The sequence below is a fragment of the Bacillus rossius genome, chromosome 1 (assembly GCF_032445375.1).
Source record: "Bacillus rossius redtenbacheri isolate Brsri chromosome 1, Brsri_v3, whole genome shotgun sequence".
In the NCBI taxonomy this organism is placed as follows: domain Eukaryota; kingdom Metazoa; phylum Arthropoda; class Insecta; order Phasmatodea; family Bacillidae; genus Bacillus; species Bacillus rossius.
The window spans coordinates 90,524,915-90,546,363 of NC_086330.1; the positions used below are offsets into that span (position 1 = coordinate 90,524,915).

Here is a 21,449-nt window from a genome sequence, read left to right on the forward strand (position 1 = left end):
TAGGGTGTGCGGAGCTTCGGAAGAAACCACTGGATTTGAATACCACTCAAGATATCCAAATGGTGTCTGTTTACAGAAAGTACTTAAGAATGCGTTGAGGGCTGATGGGTAGTGCTGTTTCCGTTTTTAGTTTTTCAACTGTATTTTTAGGAGAGTGAAAAGGGCTTAAACATATTTATTCATAGTTATTTTTAGACATTAAATGCTCGATACAGATTCTTAAAAGTGCCCAAGGGCCTTGCATTACATTTTTATCTTCATTTCTCTGCCATATAATGTTATTATTATCGCTCAAATATCATAGTTGTCCTATGCACTCGAGAAGAGTGTGCGCCTGTTCATAGCATTGTGGTTTGAGAAAATACTGTGCTAGAAGCACCAGTGAGCGTCGCACTTAATCATCCCGCCTAACAAACTCAGATACACTCTTGACTAGGCTGACACCTTAATACGTGGGCCTTGATCAGTTCATATGTTACACAAAAATTATAGCCAAGAGATTATTCATTAGATTTAACTTCCATTGTAAGATATCAGTGAAGTAAGCTGGTTTACTGCTATAGATAGCTGCTCCACAAGTTATAAATTTTAATGGACATTTCTTATTCTGATTCTGCTTGTATGTATGCACAACCTTGTATCACGTGCCAGTTCATGGTTTTTATCATTATTGTAACAGTTGATGTTTCCCTTTTATTTATGTATTTTGTGTTTGTTTTAGCATTTATGGTTAAGCTAGTAAGACCTTGTGTCACCACCTCATGCCACTCAAATTTAGTGTTTTTCTGTTATTGCCAAGAAGCCTAGTTATCTTATTTTTATATTTAATTGACTTCCATAGTAGAGTATGTTCGAGTGAGTCGAGTGACCGTATCAACATTATTGACTTAATCTTATTTGGGACAAACATTTTATATGTTTTTTAAATAATTGGTTGATAATAATTGGTGTCCTGTGGTTTAGATATTGGTGTATACCTAGTATATTTGAAATGTTGGGCCTTTTTAATTTTTTTTAAATAGTACTGTGGGCTCACTGTAAACTTTTAAAGTCTATGCAGTTGTTGCCATTGGGAATAATTTTACATCTTGGTTGCGAGTCATATTCAGCATGTCTGGAACTGTCACTGGACATGAAAATGTGTTTTTTTGTTTTGTTTTGAAATGGCTATTAAGTGACATGGATTGTCGCAGAAGTGTTGTGACACAGGGTGTTCCACACTCTCTCCTGTCTTGCCTGTGTCCTGAGTGTTTGTTGTGTGGGTGTTGTGTTCCAGGGCCGGGCGGCGTGTGGTCGCTGGGCCTCCACCTGCTGCCGTCTAACTTCCCCGTAGGTTTGTGCTCTGTTTCAGCCCTCCCCGGCTGCCAGTCCCCTAAGTCCCCTAGCTGTGCCTCTAAACCTAAAACTAAAAAGATTATGTATGACACAGCGGAGAACGACGACTTTGACCGCGAGGAGGTGGCCACCTACGAGGAAGTGGCGAAGCTGTACCCGCGGCCGGGCCTTCACCGTCCCCTGGTTCTCATTGGCCCGCCGGGCGTGGGCCGCAACGAGCTCAAGAGAAGGCTCGTTGCTACTGACCCCGACAAGTACAAGACTCCCACCCCTTGTAAGCACCGGGCTCGCCACCTGAGTTTTCACATGTGTCTGCAAGTAACAAAGTGTTGCTTTTTGGAGGGATTTTCCTCAGTGTAAAGCTGAATTATTTAGCTATTATTTGGTATACCTACACATACATTTAGATTTTTTTAATTTCTGAAGTTTTGAATAAGCAGTATTATATCATTCAGTTTCTTGAAAACTTTATGTCCGTGCAAATATAGTTAATGTTTCACAAAATATCATTAAGGATAATTAATTATAAGTAATTTTTAATAATCTTCTTTGCTAATAATTATAATTACTGTAGTAGTTAGTTCAACATTTGTTGTGAGATTTTTTATTTGAAAGGAATAAGCTGTTACAAATTTGGACATACATATATTTTTGTACCAAAATAAAAACAAAAATCTGTGCTGTTAGAAAAATGTTTATGGTTGGCAGTTGTGTAGCAAGTTTCCTTGTTAGAAATTTTTTATGCATTTGAATTAGATAATCTTGACTGATACATAGAAAAAAATTATGAAAATAAGCATTACTTTTAATTTAAACAGCAGAGAAGCTAGTTAATGAGTGTAAACAATAAAGTATTGAAGTGCAATATTCCTGCTATGGATACATATTTCCATTATATTAAGTGAACTGTGTTAAAATATTCTACCAAAAAAGTTGTTGGAGCAACTTCTGTATTAGAAAATTTATGCAAATAAAATATGTTTCATAACCTAGACAACTGAACGGTTTCGAGAGACTGCACAAATGCAAACAAGGTTTTTTTAATTCTTGTGTAGTTTGACATAAAAACATGTGACTCTTAATGGGTTATCTTTGCAGGATAACTTTAGTTATTATTCAATACTTTGGAACTTCTAAAAATTTAATTTAATTTAATGGCTCAGCTTCTATTAGTAAGCTTGTTTGTGAAGGCATCATAAGTACATCTGTGAGAATAGTAAAGGTTTGAGATGATTGAGTATTTTTCAGGAACATAGTAAAATATATTTTGTCAGGAACATAGTAGGTAAAAGATGCCAGTGGCAGAACATTTTTGGAATAATTTAGGATATGTGAACCCTGCTTTTACTCTAGATTAAGATGAAAATCCAATAAAAAAAAATATTTCAGAGAATAGAGAAGGTAGAGAATTTCTTAATTTTTTTTCTAAAAAATGAATATTTTTTAAAATATTAATTTTTCTCCGTGTAAAAATAATGTGAATTAAATATACGCTCATGTTTCTTAGATGTATCCTATCTAATCTACAACCTTTGCTTGCTTTCGCATTGGTGTAAAAAAACTGTGTGTGTGTGTGTGTGTGTGTAAAGATTTAAAAATAAAACCTTTTGTGGTTTATTTTCAAATGCCTGAATAAACTTAACACATGCAGTAATTAATGTTAAGACATATGAGCTAAAATGTTGAAGTTGGAATTTTTTTTTTGACAGGTAGTGGTATTGACCACGAAGTGAAACAATACACTTAAATGCAGATGTCCGATTTTTTTTTCCACTCTTTTTTTCACTTTATCCTCACTTTATCACTTTATCCCTTTTTCTCTTTTTTTCCCTATCAACATTGGACAGAAAAAGAAGCAGTGTTCAGATAATTTTACGCAGTTATGGGCAGGGATTGTTTTCATGGTTATGTCACGAAACTGATGGTGTTGGCTTGGACGTACCATGCTGTGTGTGCTACGCAGACACGTCTCGACCACCGCGGCAGGGCGAGGTGAACGGCAAGGACTACTTCTTCGTGTCACGGGAGAAGATGGAGGAGGATGTGGAGGCGGGCAAGTTCATAGAGTTTGGGGAGTACAAGGGCAACCTGTATGGCACATCGGCGGAGAGCGTCAAGTCCCTGGTGAGCGCCGGCTACGTCTGCATCCTCAGCCCGCACTACCAGGTGAGTGGGCGCTGCTGCGCTCTTCTCATGACTGTGGTTTACTCCACTCTGCACTGCAGCTCTGATGATGTCACAGGAAAACAGTCATTCAAATCATAGTCTTACCCTCACAAGTCACATTGGTGATTTCATTTTCGTGTCATTACTATTATTTGAGGTATTTTCCTGTAAATTGATCACAGTATTACTCTTACATTTTCATAGTGATTTATGGAGCAGAGACTCGGATTGTTGACAAAAGAGATGCTGGGAAGATCAGAACAATAGGTATGAAGTTTAAGAGGAGTATGTTGTCAGTTACGAGGCGAGACAGGATCAGGAATGAGATGGTGCAAGCAAGATCAGGAGTACAGGACTTAATGAGATCATGGAAAAAGCAAGAATGAGACAGTGTGGACATGTGCAGAGAATGGGAAAAGATAGGCTGCCTAGGAAAATGATGGAGTTGAAGTACACAGGAGAAAGCCCCAAGGAAATCAAGGAGGAAGTCAGAAGAGCAGAGAGTTAACAGTGCAGGAGAGAGAATAATGGAATAGAGTGAAGGAGGAGGAATGGTGGAAGGACAGAGGAAAATGGAGGTACACTAGAGTCCCGTTATAGCGAGGTGTCACAGTTCCGGGTTTGATCCTCGCTATAACCGTGTCCTCGCTATAACCGAATTGGACAGATTTTGGCCCCCAAAAAATTAAAATTAACCGAAAATAGCATAAAAATTGTGTTTGAACCTGTATAATTGTAAAATAACAGGTTTTATTAACGAAATCTTAATTTCTGTGAGCAGATGTGTGAATTCTCTTTAAAATGATACCCCACAAGTACGGATGCGATCACCGATTGCGTCAAAATAACCAGAATACCCTACCACGCCACGTAAGTATAGCATCTCAGCCCGCAATCGATTACTCGGCTTGGCCCGCGGCCGACGCAGCATTGTCCTGCTATCTATTTTCGACGCGGGCTGTCTGCTGGCGGCCATGTTGGTTCGAGATGTAGGTAACAGGCGGCGCTAGTGTAGCGCGACAATTTAATTCCTTACAAAAAAAGCAGGAGTGCGGCAACGCATGTACGCCTCAAACGAAATAGTTGCTGGAAAACTATACTTTTTTTCATTTAAAGAAACCTGTAAACTTTTTTTGAAAATAAATTTGGGATTAAACTCAAACCATCACCACCCCCTTCCCGGACAGATACCCCAACAACTGACCGAAACAAAAGTTACAAGAAAACTGTCCTAGCGATTTGGAAATAAATACAGTAGAACCCCTGTCATACACTTTTCAACGGAGGGCACAAAAATGGTGTATGATGCGGGAAAGTGTATGAAAAGGGAATGGTAATAATAATTTTTTTTCATTCTAGCATACCAGCACAATGTCAGATTAAACTTAAATACATAATGTGTAAATAATTGCATTATATTAATGAAAGATATGAATTCATCATTATATATACATATAATAAAAACTAGGCATGTGCGAGAAAGACTTTTTTGAATTCGAGACGAGATCGAGAAAGCAATTTAAAAATTCTCGAGAATCGAGTCGAGATCGAGAAATCTGTACTTTAGTTAACAGGATAATATGATCCAAAAAAGTAAAACTCAATAATCTGACAAACATACATAATTATTCAATAATTTTATCAAGTATCCACAACTGCAATTGCAACTACAACTTTACCTTTACACTCAACAGTTTATTTGCCTACTGTCGTATGTAATTGTAAACATACGTTATTGATTCCATAGTCTATACAGTTTCCTTGAGCCATGGACGGTACTTGATCATGAAAGTCTGAACATTCACCACTATCGATATGTCACTATCGATACGGACCGCAATTTAAACATCATGTTGCTTGTTATATACTGCTGGCCGTGTGTATAACATAAGGCCATAAAACAAAATGCAATCGCGGAAGAATTCTGCAGTCATGTTTATATTTTTATTTTTTACCGTAACGATTTACGTTGATACTTGATATTGATAACGAAAATGATTTATTTTTAACTTTAATGTTGGTTTTATTAACGGAAAATAATCATTTTCTTCTGTAATTTAATGTGATAACCACAGCACAATTCATTGTTTACGTTTACCGTTTCATGTAGTGACTTGTGAACGGAAGTTGTTAGTTTTTAACTTTTTAATAATTTATCGTGTATACTATCGTAACAAGTATATTTTATTTTATTCGATCTACGTTACGTTGAAGATATGTTAATTATTTCAACACGCAACGCAAAATGCTGCCTCAATATATTATATTACCTAACCTATTTCTTGTTTAAAAAATTCTCGAAAATTCCGAGCCAAAAAAATTATCTCGAGACGAGATCGAGAAAATTTCTGTCTCGACTCGTTCTCGATGATGCCGAGACTCGCACATCACTAATAAAAACACCATAAAAGTAAAATACAGTCCATAATCAAGTAAAGCTGACATGAGAAACAGTGGCCTTACAAAATGTTATGAAGTCCTTTCTTGGAGGGGGTGAAAAGTCACCAAGCCTAAATTAGAAATAAAATAAATTAGGCTATTGTAAAAATAAAATCAGAAATTTTTGCTAGTTTGTTTCATTTTACAAACAACTTTATGCAACATAACAATTTTCAATAAAATTTTAACTTGAGAAATGTAAAATACAAAACAATCCGATCATAAGAAAACTAGGGATGGGTCGATTCGATTCTCCGATTCCTCGATACCACCGATTATTAAAAAATTTGGGTACTCAGTATCGGGTACTAAAAAAGGGCAAGGTAGGTTAGGAATCGGTTAAGTTAAGAAAATACAGTAGTAATATATTTTCGTCTGAACTTTACTTACTTATTTTAATATATCTTACCTGCCGTATGCGCATAAAATTCCTAATAATGCTCATTATTATTAAATATTAATTTTATACGAATAAAAATAAATAAAAACAATGTTACCGGGCATGTTTAACCTCTAATTAAAACTCCACGATCGAAGAACATTATTCCTCACTCATGTATTAGACGTAAATAAATTGTAAAAAGAGTTATTAATTTTATTTGCAGTTAAGAAAAGTCCATTGTTTTTTGTGAAGAAAGTGACGATTATGAAACGAGATCACATCACGTGTCGTCACCAGTTTAGTTGTGAGCCATTCAAGGATGATGGCCTCCACAAAATCTCTGGTGGCCATAAAATATAAAGTCAAGTCGAAACGTATTGATTCGTTGCGTACGGGACAAACTGTATAATGAAAGCAACAATCGATAATAAAGAATTCTCTGGCCATACCGCCAACAGAGGCTCGTGTTTATTTCTTGCAAAGGAAAACCGTAATAATTACTAGAAAAACACTTGAAAATAGTTTTAGCAAAACAATATTTGTGCCAAATAAATAGCATAAATGCGAAACAATTCACAGTAACCTCAATAGCACGACGGTGAATTACGCCGTAATTCACCGTCGTGCTATTGAGGTTACTGTGAATTGTTTCGCATTTATGCTATTTATTTGGCACAAATATTGTTTTGCTAAAACTATTTTCAAGTGTTTTGCTAGTTTGTTAGTAAAAAAATGTTCGCCGACTGTCGTTTCAAATTACGATGCGAATGTTCTGATATTGTATTAACATGTCTAAAGTTTGGGAACATTTTCGCATCAATAGTGAAAATGACAAATATGCAATTTGTAATAATGGTAGTGCGCAAATTTCACGGAGCGGTACTTATAAATCTACAACCAATTTAATGAAGCATTTGAAATCCCGGCACACATTACTACCAGAAAAAATAGTCTTTGAAGAAAAACAAACTTTTGTTTACAGCACTGTCACCAACTAAGTCAAAAGGTACCACAGAAAAAAGTAGTGCTACCTTTGAACCCATTTTGAACAAAGATGTTATGTTATCGGCGTTATCGCCTGTTAAAGAACCTTGTCTAAATGTTGAACTTCTTTGTGCACAGCCTAGTACTTACTAGCAAACAAACTTTATGTGAAAATGCTTCTTCACTGGTAATTGAAAAAAAAAAAAAAAACCTCAACATTTAATCCTAAGTCTATAATTATCCTTTATACATGTTATTATCATTATGTAATGCATTCAATTCTTAAGTAGTTTTAATTATGTGACCAGAATTACCAGGAATCGAAAACTGGAATGACTCTGAATCGAGAATCGAAATTTAGGAATCGGTACTGGTATCGGAATCGATAAAAATGTGTACTCAACCCATCCCTAAAGAAAACAATAACAAACGGGTATATTCAGTTCAAAGATTAATGAATTAACAAAATATGAGATACGTGCCTTGGTAAAGCGCGTGCACCATTTTCATAATTATTGCTAGTTTGCGCCACTAGTCTCGCTTGGTGCTGGCCATAGATGCTACTAGCGAAGTGCACAGTCTTCCTGATACTATCCATATCTATGGTGCGATAAAGTTATTTTCTTACGTTTGCAAAGGTAAACAATGAAAGTTTTTCAAAATAAAAGCATTAAAACGTAGTTTATCCGGAGGAATATAACAAAAAAATTTGTGAATTTTAGGACTTTTCCGCTTCGTAACAACGTATGAAACGGGAAATTAATGATTTTATAAGTGTATGTTCCGGGAAAGTAAACCATTGTAAATATAGTATATTCGGCAGGACCAAAATTAATCGGCGTATGACATGGGAAAATGTATGAAACGGAAACTTATCATCGAGGTTCTACTGTACGGTAGTGCCTATTTGTCAGATAGTAAAATAAATAACGTGACGTGTTTGTAAACGTGTCACGACAAATAATTCCAAACAAGTTTATAAATATTTGTGTATTATTAATGCGATCAATTAGCAACAAGTATAAAGACGGCTCTGACTTTTTTGCCCTAACATAGTTATAAACAATGTTATTATTCGTTAATGAATATGTCCCAACAAATTAATTAAGAGCATTTATATTTTAAAAAAAAGTGCGCATTGTTATGTTAAATGGCGGGAAAAAATAGATTTTGTCTATTTTCTAAATAATAAAAAATGCGTACAAGTATATGTATATTCAAATGCTTGATTTATTCGACTCGAGCATACCTTGGCCTTGAAGCCAACCAGTGATGCTCTGACTTTGAAGTCGCAGGCACAGATAACTAATGGAAGTTTGATAAAAGAAAGAAAGGACGGGATTCTATTTTTAAAGTCACGCACTTAGGTGGCGACTGCAAGGCTGAAGAATGTGACAGGCGTCAACGGCAAGATGTCTAGTGGCGAGCGAGATGGGTGGAGATAAAGCAGACAAATAACCAAAGCGCGCTTCACGCTATCACGCCGTAAATTCCTCAAAAAGACCTCGTTATAGCCGTGTTCTCGCTATTACCGTGCTCACTATAACGGGATTATACTGTATTTTATTTTGCTGACCTGGCCACAGGCTGGAAGCTATGGAGGGTGATGATGAGTGCTCTTACTTATTGTGTTTGGTCTCCAATGTTTACACCAGATATTTTCTGAAGATTATCTAATAGTGGTTCAAAGTAACATGAGTGTTCAAAGTTATCACAACTTGTGTGACAGTCTACAGTTGGAAAATAACAATTAGTATTAAATGGTAAATTTGTGACTTAACGACAAATTCGGAAGAGCTATCGCAATAAATTGAAAGGAAATTATCTTTAGTAATACAGTAAAACTCGCTTAAGACGTTCCCGCATAATATGTTTTCCCATTTATAACATTTAAATAATTATTCTCTTGATCACTTCCATATATAATTTGATAAGTTTTCCCATTCAAAATGTTTGCCTTTATAAATACTTTCCACATATAACGTTCATCATTTCAGGTTAAAATAATGAAATAAAGTTTATCTTTACACCCTTATTCTTTATTTATAATAAAATTTTTAGACAGTTTCAAAACAATAACAAAAATAACCGCCAAAACCTTTGCCGCACGCAGCACGCTGTTTAGATATATTTTTCGGCCAATCATCTGCTTGCATTTGTATCCTTTGTGAGGCTGTTCCATCAGTACACCATTTCCCTCATTCAAGACATAACGTCAACGAATACATAACAAAAACAAACCACTAGCCATTCCTTGACCTGATAGTGTGACATGTGATGCAACTGTTCCAGCATTAGGAGTAGCTAATTCAGTTTTATTGTTTGTTGAGAACTGTGGTAAAAATTTTATACGGTGGACATAATGAATATATTTTTCGGTTTTTGGCCGGACTAATACTGTATTTACCCGTAAATTGTGCACAACTTTTCGTAAAACGTGTGTTAAAAAATTAATGTACGAAGTTTATTTAAAACTTTGCAATGCCGCATGGCAATGCTGCATAATACACAGGTTTCTTTCAGCTCCAAGGTTGGTTAACCTGCTACTGCTTAAAAGAACTATGGACATCTTGCATGTTGATTGTACTTTGTCATTTTGTTTTTCTGCAAGATGTTGCAATGATTGCTGAAGGTTTACGGTAGCGATCATCTATTCATACCTTTGGGGGGGGGGGGGGGGAGACATAAAATTATTTTTAAAAAAAAAAAACCCCAGGATATGAAAACTTGTGCCTTGGGTACAAAAAAAAGTCTTGGAAAATCTTGTGTCATGATGGTAAGTTGGATTTGGGGGGGGGGGGGGATTTGTTTTGAGTGAGGGTGTTTTTGCAATAAAACGTTCATTTAAAAGGTGAGAATTTGTAGTCTGTGCTTATTCAACAATTTTCAAAATATTTTGTGTATAATATTTCTAACGTGGCATTAATTTCGGTTGTCTGTGACTGAAATGTTAATGGCGCTTCACTCATTTAAACATAAGATCTGCAATCTGTAACCATTACATTGATGATTTTTTTCCTGTCCCATCACGGTAAACATGTTATTATTCAGAGTTAATCCATAAATAAAATCTTTATTACCTAGTATATTTAGATACTTGTATTTACGACGAAAAATTGCCCTGAAATGATTTATAAATTTTTTAATACCCTTGAAGCAAAATTAAAGAATGCTGGAAAATGTAACGGCAGATTATCACCAGTACCAAGAATTTTAACTGCTCTGAAGTTAGCTCTATTTGCTGGATTTATTTACAACCTAGTGCGTCATTGTACAGATAGCTTGGACAACAGCCTACGTCATTCCACGCAACTTTGGCAAATTCTGTTGCTGTTTTTATTTTTTTTACATAAAAATGTGCAATGATACTGATAGAATTAAGGACTTTCCTACATGTATCTACTAGCATTAAAAAATAAAATTCAAGAGTCAACCATAATACAGGTAGCATCGTGCTCTGAGAGCCTCCAATGTGTGGTTTTCAAGGTACCTGTCACAAACATTCATTTTCCCCCACCCACTTTGTCCATTGGTAATGATAGAGCTAATACATAAGGGCCTTCCAACAGGTGTCTACTACCAATAAAAAATAAAATAACACAGACAAACACTGTACAGGTTGTACCAGTGCTTGTGAGGGTCTCCAATGTGTGGTTTTCCTGGTAACTTAAGGTAATTCAATATTTTCAATTACTTAATTCAATAATAAACATTTAAAAGTAATGCAAGGATTTTAACCAACTACAATATTTGTGGTAATGGAATCCCCACAAATGGCAGAATTTTAAAAAAGAAAGCTGAACAAACAGTGCTTAACCTAAGTATTTCATTTTAATGATTTTTTTTATGTAGCAACTGATCCGTACTTTTTTCCCGTTTAAGAAGTTTTCCCTCTTAATAAGTTTTTATCTCCAGTCCCTTGAAAAACGTCTTATCAGGGGTTTACTGTAGTAAAAACAAGATAATTGAACATGAAATGACCAACATGACATGTTGGACAAAAAATTAGTCAACCTAGTGTGCACGCACAGACGGATCGTTCAGCAAATGAGTCCCGTGCTAAGCCACATGCGCACTGCCTCTATGTGAGCATAAGACAGTAGTGATCAGTGAGACTGATCTTTCAAGCAGACAGTGTATGTCAACTTAGGTAGATGTAAGGATGTGTCAAAGTGGCAAAAAGGGGCAATCGAGTTTGGCTGTGCCCATAGCCTTTGTTGGTGTTTCGCAGCAGAATGGTCAACGTGTCTACAAGCAGTGGTGTATTCGACGTGGCCATGAATCACTTCGTCATAATTTGTGTAGGAGAAAGATCCTCACTGAGAGGGACCGGAGATGCGTTTCACGGCTTGTGAATCAAAATCGCTTCCCTTCCCGACAGGAATTGCTGCAGGTAGTGAATGAAGGTCCATCCCAACCTGTTAGCAAGAACATTGCGACGGAACTGCATGCAATGAAAATTTGGAGTCGGTCACCTCGTAAGAGGCCATTGCTCACACAGGCACATAAAGCTGAAGGTCTTCAATGGGCTAGAAATCATTGAACATGAACGTTAGCTGACTGGTAGAACGTAATGTGTTCTACAAATCATGTTTATGCCTGTATTCCAATTACAGTCAAACCTCTCTGAAACGACCCCTCACGGTTCCCAGGAATAGGGTCGTAATAGAGGGGGGGTCGTAATAGATGTTTTCCGAAATTTTCAGTTGATTTCACCCCCCCCCCCCTCCCCCCCTCCCTCCCTCCCCCCCTCCCAAACCGCTACCTGCTAAGAAACCAGCTGTACAATGGCAGGATGCTGTCACTGACAATGCTAGACGGCTTTGCTTTAAACCCACTTCAACCTTCATGACAAGTCCGTCGCCCTACAGGCCACCTCTAAAGAAAATATGTCAAAAGACAGTTTATTTTTACTGGTTAGGTTTCTGCTTGCTGTAGTTAAATACACGAAAACCCCGATGTCACGAACCCCGGATTTAACGAAGCAGTGATTTTACGAATACATTCTCGGGAACCGTCAAAAAATTTGACATTTTGACCAAAATGTGAAAATCAGGAAAAAAAAATTTATAAAAAAAGAAATGAAAGTTTATTAAAATCAGTTAATTTTAACACACAGCATATTTTTGTGTCAGCTTTAATGCTTCCAATAATGTTCATGTAAGAATAACAAAAAAATAATGGGACATTTCCTTTAAAAATATGGCAGCGGTAGGTTCTGCAACGCGAGTGGGCGTACACTAAGCTCGCCCGGCTGGCTGGCGGCAGCGGCTTCATGACGCATAAGCTCACCTCTCCTAGTGTCCTTCCTTATAACACCCCAACTTCGCTCTCCTTTGAAAAACCTTCAGTGAGAAAATGCTCATTTCACCCTCCCTTCTCCCGTAAAATTGGGCTATTATGAATGGGGTACTCAAGCGGTGTGGAAGGGGTAAGATCGTAAATATTTTTGGACCCCTCCCTCCCCACCAAACACGCCCAAAAAAAAGTATGTCAAAATATGTCACTTTTCACACCAAGTTCAAGTTCAGTCATCTCTGGCAAGGAATTTACAAGCTTTCAAACTATAATATAAATGTATTTTAATAGGAAGGGTCCTATGAAAAGGAATATAACGAATAAAATCAAGCTGCTGTCACCAAACAAAGCATAAAACGGCCCAATGCGTGGTCGCTTCATTATTGCTTGCGCGAGAGGCGAGAAGTGGAATGTTAGAAGAAAGGTAAATGCGGGGGAGACAGACGGCAGCCAGTGTGTTTCCTGCGTGGGGAATAAGTGGCGTAGCCTTTTTTTTATGCTGGGTGAAGCGACTTTTTTCAATCAACTTACGGGAAAAGATAATTGCTTGAGCTGTCAAAATAAACATCTCTGCGGCAGTTAAAAAATGTTGAGGCAGGCGTGCATCCAGTCGGTCGCTGTGTATATCTACTCGAAAAACATAACATCTCAATTCATAACAAGATTCCTTATAACCTACACGTATTGCCGGATGTTTTCAGCCTGATTCATGCAAGTACTTTTTAGCCACGTTTTGAATTAAAACAACTGGCGGGCCAGTGTTGTGCCCTGTTTTGCGGACACATAAATCTTTTATTAATTTGCTGACAGTTTTAATATATTTTTACTCTCCTCGTTAAAATGAAGCAGATAATGTGATTGTTAACAAGTACAAGCAGCGCTCGGTACGGGGAGAGGGTGAGCAAGGGCGAGCAAGCGGCCGACTACCATGTTCACACGCTGCGGCCGGAGGGTTTTTCCTTTTTCCTGCATTGTATTAATAGTAATTAATATTTAATGGTATTTTATTTATTAAGTCATAATACACAAAATGGTGGGGGGGGGGGGGGGGGGGAAACCCGCATAAATCATCAACAATAGTTCACAAATTCAAGCCAGAATATATACCAAATCGGACTTCAAAAACTAAGCAAACATTGTCAACCGATAGTAATCAAGAACAAGAGAAATCCAGCAGGTAGCTTTGCCTTAACTGCGTACCACACTAGACACTCGCAAAAAGCTAAACGTAAACACGTTGCCACAAAAACCTTTATCTGCACCCTGCCGGCAAAGGGACGTGGAATGGGGGTTGTCAAGCGCTAACAGCGGTCGACAGGAAGTGATATCTATTTTTAGATATGCGCTGCCTACGGCAGTACAGCACTCGGCAAGAGAAACGCAGTAACACGCTACTCACCACAAGAAACTTATTTTCTGTCCGATTTTCTTCGGATTTTCGGCAATATTTTCACGGTTCCTCGAAATCGGGTTGTAATAGAGAGGTGGTCACAATAAATGGGGTCACAACAAAAAGGTTTTACTGTACGTATGTTATTGAGCGCAGTGAAGGCCAAATGAAGCATTTCATCCTGAATATGTGCAAGGTCAGGTTCAAACTGGAGGTAGGTGTGTGATGTTTTGAGGTTGTTTTTCGTATCGTGGATTGGGCCCGCTCACTGCTGTGACCACGAAGATGTACCAGCATGTTTATTTAAACATTCTGAATGATCAGTTGCCTTTCAGTCAACATCTGCATAATGAGAATGCATTTGATACCCTGATTTTTCAAGATGACAACATCAAAGTTCATAGGGCTGGATGCATATGTGACTGGTTTTATGAACACTCCCCCACCCTATTACATTTCGACTGACCTACAAAATCACCTGACTTGTACCCCATTGAAAATCTGTGGGGCATATTGGAACAGCGTGTAAAATGCTGACATCAGCATCTCCAAAATTTGGTGGAATTGCGTGATAAAATCCTCAGCGAGAGGCTTAACCTGGATGTGACATACTTGCACAACCTTGTGGACTCACTTCCTAACCGAATCCAGGTGGTTGTCAAGTCCAGAAGCAGATTAACACTGTATTAAATGATGCTTGTAATGATTTCTCCATGGGTGACTAATTTAGTGTCCGGTTTTCTTATACCAAGCTTTAAGTACACTGTTAGTTGAATACTGTCCTTAAGAACTATAACATTTTATGGTTGAAAAAACAATTAATGTTTGCCAATACAAAAAAAAATATTCACGTTTAGTGAAATGAAAATCATTGTGTTGCAGAGTAATAAAAAGAAACATTAAGAACAATTTTAGCTTAAAAAAGCTTAAAATTTTTGATTTTGGTTTGTACATTGATTTGAAATAACAATCCTATAATTTCAAAAATAATGGTGAAAATTATGAAATTTTATTATGAATTTCTTTAGCGAACAGTAAAGTCTGAGAGCCATGAAAGAGGTATCAAGTGGTTTGTCCCACTATTATATATTTATGTGCTGAACATACAGTGCAAAAATTACACCTATTCTATAAATCCACTGCAATATACAAAATGTTTCCAAACAACCCTGACAATGTCTGGAAGGTACCGTGTTTTATCGCGTAATCGTCGCACATTTTATACTAAAATCAAGTTTGAAAAGTAGGGGTGCGACGTTTATGCGAAAAAAAATTATTATTTAGGTAAAGTTAATCATAAAAAAACCATTCATGGAAAGTACGTTTATTTAAAATTGGAGTATACAAGACCACACAGAATTATTTAAATTAATAATTCATGCAATAAAAATTAAAAAACTTTCTTCAACTTTAAATAGAAAAGTTAATTGCAAATGCGAGCCTGAACTAATGCGAAAGAGTGCGGGCCATCAAATGTAGTTAACTCGGCACTGGACAGAGAGTGCGCATGCATGCAATCGGTGAGATATCGATATTCGACTACGTGTGCGCACTCTATACGGGAAGCAACATAACCAAACATGAATGATGCCAACTAGCGCTGGCTACAATTTTATAAGCGGTACACCGCGACAATGCAGAAGAACAGATAAAGGTTAAAATTTTTAAAAAGTCTTAAAAGAAAATTTACATATCAGACAACTTCGTATTTCCGTTAATTAAATAAGTAAGAGGTAATTTCAGAATGAATATTAAATTTATACTTAAAAATAAATAGTTTTATACAGAAAATATACCTACACAAAGCGCTCGGAATCTAATAGCGGGACCAAAAACATCGAGCGACGTTTACGCGAGAAGTTTTTTTATCCAAATTTTGACGCCCTAAAATATCGGTGCGGCGATTATGCGCGTGCGACAATTATGTGATAAAAGAGGGTAATTCTGTGCCAACAAATAAGACTAAAATGTCCTACTTTTTCCCTAAGGGAGTACATATTGAAGGAGAGTTACACACCATTGAAAAATCAATTTTAGAATTGGTTTTATATACCTGACACTACTTTTGGTTAAATAACAAATCAGCAAATGATTCTGATAACAGAGATCATATATTTTTGAAAGTTTTGTTGACAATATAATTCCTTTTCATTAATAATGTGAGGGTTCCCACCCTTATTTTAAAAAAATGAAACAACACCAAGTTGTAATAAATTTTTTTATTGGGTTATTAATAATGTGTTACAAGTATTACCATTGAAGTTGACAAAAAAAAGGTATTGTCGGAACACTGACAGAGGTTGTCATTTTCACAAAATGTTTACATAAGTGATGATGCTAAATTTGAATTGTCTGGCCAGCAGGTAAAATGCACTGCACACAATAGGCTATGGTGGAAGTGCACCAACAGAATGTTTAACAGAAGTTAACATAATATTATATACTTAAAATCTTATTTAAGTACATCAATACAGCCCCAGTTTCTGTAATTAATAATGAAAAAACATTCTTCGTATTCATATTTGGTATAAAATTTGGAGTACTTTCAAGCAAAGTTTTGTGTATGTATTAAGTGTTTTCTTTATCCCTTGAAACAATAGAAGTGGAGCGTAGTGATTTTAGTGTGATTTTTACTGATCCACAGGCACTGAAAATGTTGCGAACACCCCAATTGAAGCCGTACATAGTGTGCATTAAGCCCCCCTCCTTTGAGGTACTGAAGGAGACACGCAATGCTGCCTATGCGCGGTCTACATTTGACGAGGCCAATTCACGTGGCTTCACGGTGAGTCCAATTATAGTTATTAACATATTAAATCATCCTTCACCAATAAATTACACAAGAATATTTAGCACTGTGTTTCTTTATTTAATGTAAGAACAATTATTATCTAGGTGGTTCGTTGGCTACTCGTCATAATCTTAAAATGTCTCACTGTCCATAATATTCTCTGTGCATAATCATGTGATGTAAAAAACCCAAATTACTATTTCATAATTTTTTCCCATGTTACTCTTTCTTTCCTGGTCGTTTCCTTTGTTTTTCTGGATATTGTTTTGACTATCCTTTGCATGTGGGAAATTACTTAATAGTTAATAGATAAAATTCTTCACACACTACTTATTTGGCAAAATGCTTACTGAAAATAAAGTACTATCTAGTTAATATTCTGTTAGAGTGATTGAAGTGGAGTTGAGTTTGTTGGAAGGCATGGTATTTCTTATCAGATATACATGTAAATAAATGTAAAACTATTTTATAGCACACATCACTTTTATTACCGGCATTTAACAGCCGAGAAAGCCAACACAACATGGTTCTGTAAGGATACAACCATGGAGGTAAGAAGTTAGGGAGTAGGTGTGTGTAATCTCCGCTGTGTTAACAGTTGAAGTCAAAACAAAAAATGACCACGCCCCCTTGTGCGAGCAAAACATCACTGGTTGCAATGCATTTAAATGCAGAATACTGTATTTTGTTAATCCAATATTAGCTACCAACGACGTATATGTGCAAGTTTATCTTGTTAAGTGTATGAAATGAAATAGAAATATAATGTTGTCTTACAAGACTGTAACATGTGATTTTTTTTAGTAGAAATAAGGCAATAAATCCCAATATATGTAATGACTAATTGGGTTATAAAATTAATTTATTGCTTACTTAACAGCATTCAGGTAGGGTGCATTGGTGTTATTTAGGCAATATGTTGTGTCAGCAACATTATACCCTTCTTGTTTACATTATTTGTGCTTTAAGAAGGTATTTTTTCGTCATTTCATTTATCGGACTATTACAATGTAAAGATATTAGCTTATTACCTACATGTTACTTTAAACGAAATGAACAAATTAACTGACATTTAAATTATTGTCATAATTATTAGGCCTATGTGTATAGATGGATTAGCTGTCAGGAATCCACTCGCCTATATTAACATGTAAATGCTACAACTTTTGCATGCATATATATAATCAATCAATGGCCTGGTGAACAAACCAGTAGTTTCTTCAGTGCTTAATTAGTACTTTGCATGAATATTTCACTTTAGGAGCCAGTACTGTAAAGTAACAGTGATAACAGAGAGCACACCTGCCTACCTGCAGCAATGTTGCCCAATTACTACATTTGAAACATTTTTTTTTTTTACAATAGCGATTCCAAGTATTATATATTTATACTGTCTACGTTTTAATTATTTTTCATCCCACAATTTTAGCCTTGAATGTGTGCCTTAAGCTTCTTTGAGATCAGTGAGGATTAGAAAATGCTACCATACAGGATAGTGAAGATATATTTAACTCGAAAATGATATTTTTGTATTTTTTGTTCTCATAGGGGCCAATATTTACCCACAATTTCCCTAATATTCATATCCATTCAACTAAAGATTTGCAAAAATTAATGCATAGAAATTTTTTCTAGGAAACCTAATTATTTTTGTCAAGATTTTGTTTGTTGGTTTCCCTTACTTGATGACACACACAAATACTATGTAGCAATAACCAATCAATACTTACTAAGACTGCATATAAATACAAAAAAATACTTATGTTTCTGATTTGCAATATGTAAAACAGTTATTCTTGAATGGAATAACAATATCACTTGAAGCTCAAAAGGGAGAATACATACATAGCTACTAGAAGTTTGACTGCAAAAATTCTCATTGACCCTTAAACAAAATTGTCTTCGTAAACATGTTTCGAACAGATTCACTAGTTTCAATTATATTCTTAGCAAAATAATTGAACCTTATACAGTAGAACCCCGATTATCCGCGACTCGATCATCCGATTCGCGGATTGACCACGATTTATGTCCATCAAGTCCAATTTTTTAGTTACATATATATAACCAATGATTCAAAATGTATGTAAATGTTAAAATACTTTGCAAAATGTATGTTGGTCAAAGTACTTTGACTCAGTTATGTTTATATACACAGAAAGTTTTTAAAAAAATACTAGTATATACATACGTATGTACATAATATTTTTGTGTTCCATGTTACGTGAATAGATTATACACTGGTGCGCGATTCCACGTCCGCATGACCGGACTGTACACTCCCGCGCGCAGCACGGCGCCGTGCCACAGAGATTACCCGACGCATGGAGACAGTACATTCCATTAGTGTACGTTGTTGAAGCGTGAAGGTGGTGATAATTTTATGTATTGTAACAGTGATCTGCATTCCGACGGATTATACCGTTGTGTTGTGCGGAAGTGTTGAGCGCAACATTTCATCATGTCATCAAATGGACAGAAAAGAAAGCGAGTGGTACTGTCCATCGACAGCAAAACAAAAATTATAGAAAGATTTCAGAGTGGAGAAACGATTGCAAACTTGCGACTGAGTTTAATGTTGGTAACACAATAGTGCGCGACATCATAAAAAATCGCGAAAAAATCCTTCAGTTTGCTTTACAGGCTGACACTTCAAGTGGATTAAATAAACGCAAGACGATGAAAGAATCCACATTTAGCAGCTTGGACACTTGTTTGTTTGAATGGTTTCAACAGAAAAGGTCGGAGGGTGTACCATTAAGTGGCGTAATTTTATCACAGCAGACGTAAATTTTTTAAAAAAACTAGGCTTGACAGAAAAACCATTTTCCTCTTATATTTATCACTTCTCCGTTATTTTATGAGCACCGACTGTACGGAAGTGTGTGTGTGTTGCAACTAGTGCTTGGCACGCAAGATAAATTTAGCCTATCACTTGCTGACGCGGCGCAGTGATACTACTGTGTTTGTTTATTTCAAAACTCAGCTAAGAGTGAACGGAGAATAGATATAACAACCCCTCACGGTTCCCGAGATTAGGGTCGTTATAGAGAGGTGGTCGTTATAAGATTTCCGACCCATCTGCAACACTAAGTCATAATAGGCCGTTTTTGCACTAATTCCACGTTCAGCAAGCTAAAAATAAAAAAATCTAACATTTAAAATTCATATAAATAAAGGGGGATAAAAACCGTGAATTATACGAGACAGATACACCGTTTCAAAACCATCAAATCAAGTCTCAATGCACTGGTACTTGTCCCCTTCATTAACACGGATAATCGGGGTTCTACTGTACTAACATACTTATCAGAAACTGCTTTTGTCAAATAAACAATATGATTATTCAATGGGAACATGTCATGCATATGCTGATTCAAAGAGGAAAAAATGTATTTTCCAACAAAATACTTTAAAACACTGTTGCTGATACTTGATGTGTGAAAACCAATCAAGGTTTTATTTGAACCAGAATTAACTGCAGCCCTGAAAATTGTTCACATCTCTTACAAATACTTTGCACATCCTTAGACGGGTATGTTAGTCCACCTCTATCTTTCTGTGCAATTAATGAATTTTCAGCATTTCCCTCTGGCGAGCATATGAGAACTTCAACACAATGTTCACAAACCAACTGTTTGCTGAGAGCTCTAACTACGTAGCCAGCAATGTACTCGAAGTTCACAGAAGTTCGCCATTCACATTAGCAACTTCAATTGAACATACTGTAGGATAAAAATGTGCACGAAATATATTCTTTCATATACTTAAGTTAAGTGACTAAGAAATTAGAGAATTTTTGAGCTACATTCAAAATACTTGAAATAGTGTGGATGGTTAAATAGGTTAATGTTAGCTACATTAGAAATACTGTGAAATAATTGAACGGTTGGTTTGGTCATGATAGCTACATCTTAAATTGGTAATTCCTGAAAAACACTAAAAATATTTTACAGCATTTTTAATGTAGCTATACTAACCTAACCAACAATCCAGTGTTTTAAAGTACTTTTAATGTAACTAACCTAGCCTAATCAAACACTATCAATATTAGACTATACTTTGAAAGAAAAATTTTCGAAATTGATTTTTATTACTTTTATTACTTTAATTACGGAAAAGTTACGCCGAGGGAATTTTAGAACATAATGATACTAAACCACACTGCATAAAACTAAAAATGAAATGTTTTACAGATTAAATCACTTCTCCTCATCCATTTCCTCACAATATTTTTTAAGTTACGTCTTATAATCGTTGACGATAAAATTGGTACATTATTGGGCTTTGGTACAAGCAAGCTGGTAGCACATGTATTAAGAAATGTGTTGCAAATTTAAAATTGGGTGAAATTATGCGAAATCAACTACACAACAAGACGTACTGAAGTAAAAACTATAATTTATTAACAAATAACAAGACATTACGTAAATTTATATAATTTGGACAACAAAAATCAATGGAAAATATTTATTTATTTTATTTGCACCCAATAGATTCAATTTTTGAACCGCTTGTCAGTTTTATATCCATTACAGTAAGTAAATAACACTTAAAACATATACTATATATACATGACTTATAGACAATATCATATACATAGGTAGATATACATATATAATGATATAAAAAATTTTAGATAAAACTAACACAATTCAATATAC

General features: G+C 35.9%; 1 protein-coding gene across 20 annotated transcripts in view; it reads left to right on the top strand.

Moving 5' to 3' along the window:
* The window catches only part of LOC134539655 (MAGUK p55 subfamily member 7), a 130,731-nt gene that overhangs the window by 78,469 nt on the left and 30,813 nt on the right, over window positions 1–21,449 (top strand). For 5 of the 20 annotated variants that reach the window (XM_063381918.1, XM_063381911.1, XM_063381955.1 and 2 more), the window contains 4 exons: window positions 1,277–1,333; window positions 1,430–1,609; window positions 3,299–3,501; window positions 16,639–16,779. In XM_063381918.1, coding sequence (XP_063237988.1) covers window positions 1,277–1,333; window positions 1,430–1,609; window positions 3,299–3,501; window positions 16,639–16,779 — 581 coding nt within the window. Of the gene's footprint in view, window positions 1–1,276; window positions 1,610–3,298; window positions 3,502–16,638; window positions 16,780–21,449 lie in introns of all 20 variants that reach the window. The other 15 variants (XM_063381981.1, XM_063381973.1, XM_063382007.1 and 12 more) reach the window with 4 other exon arrangements.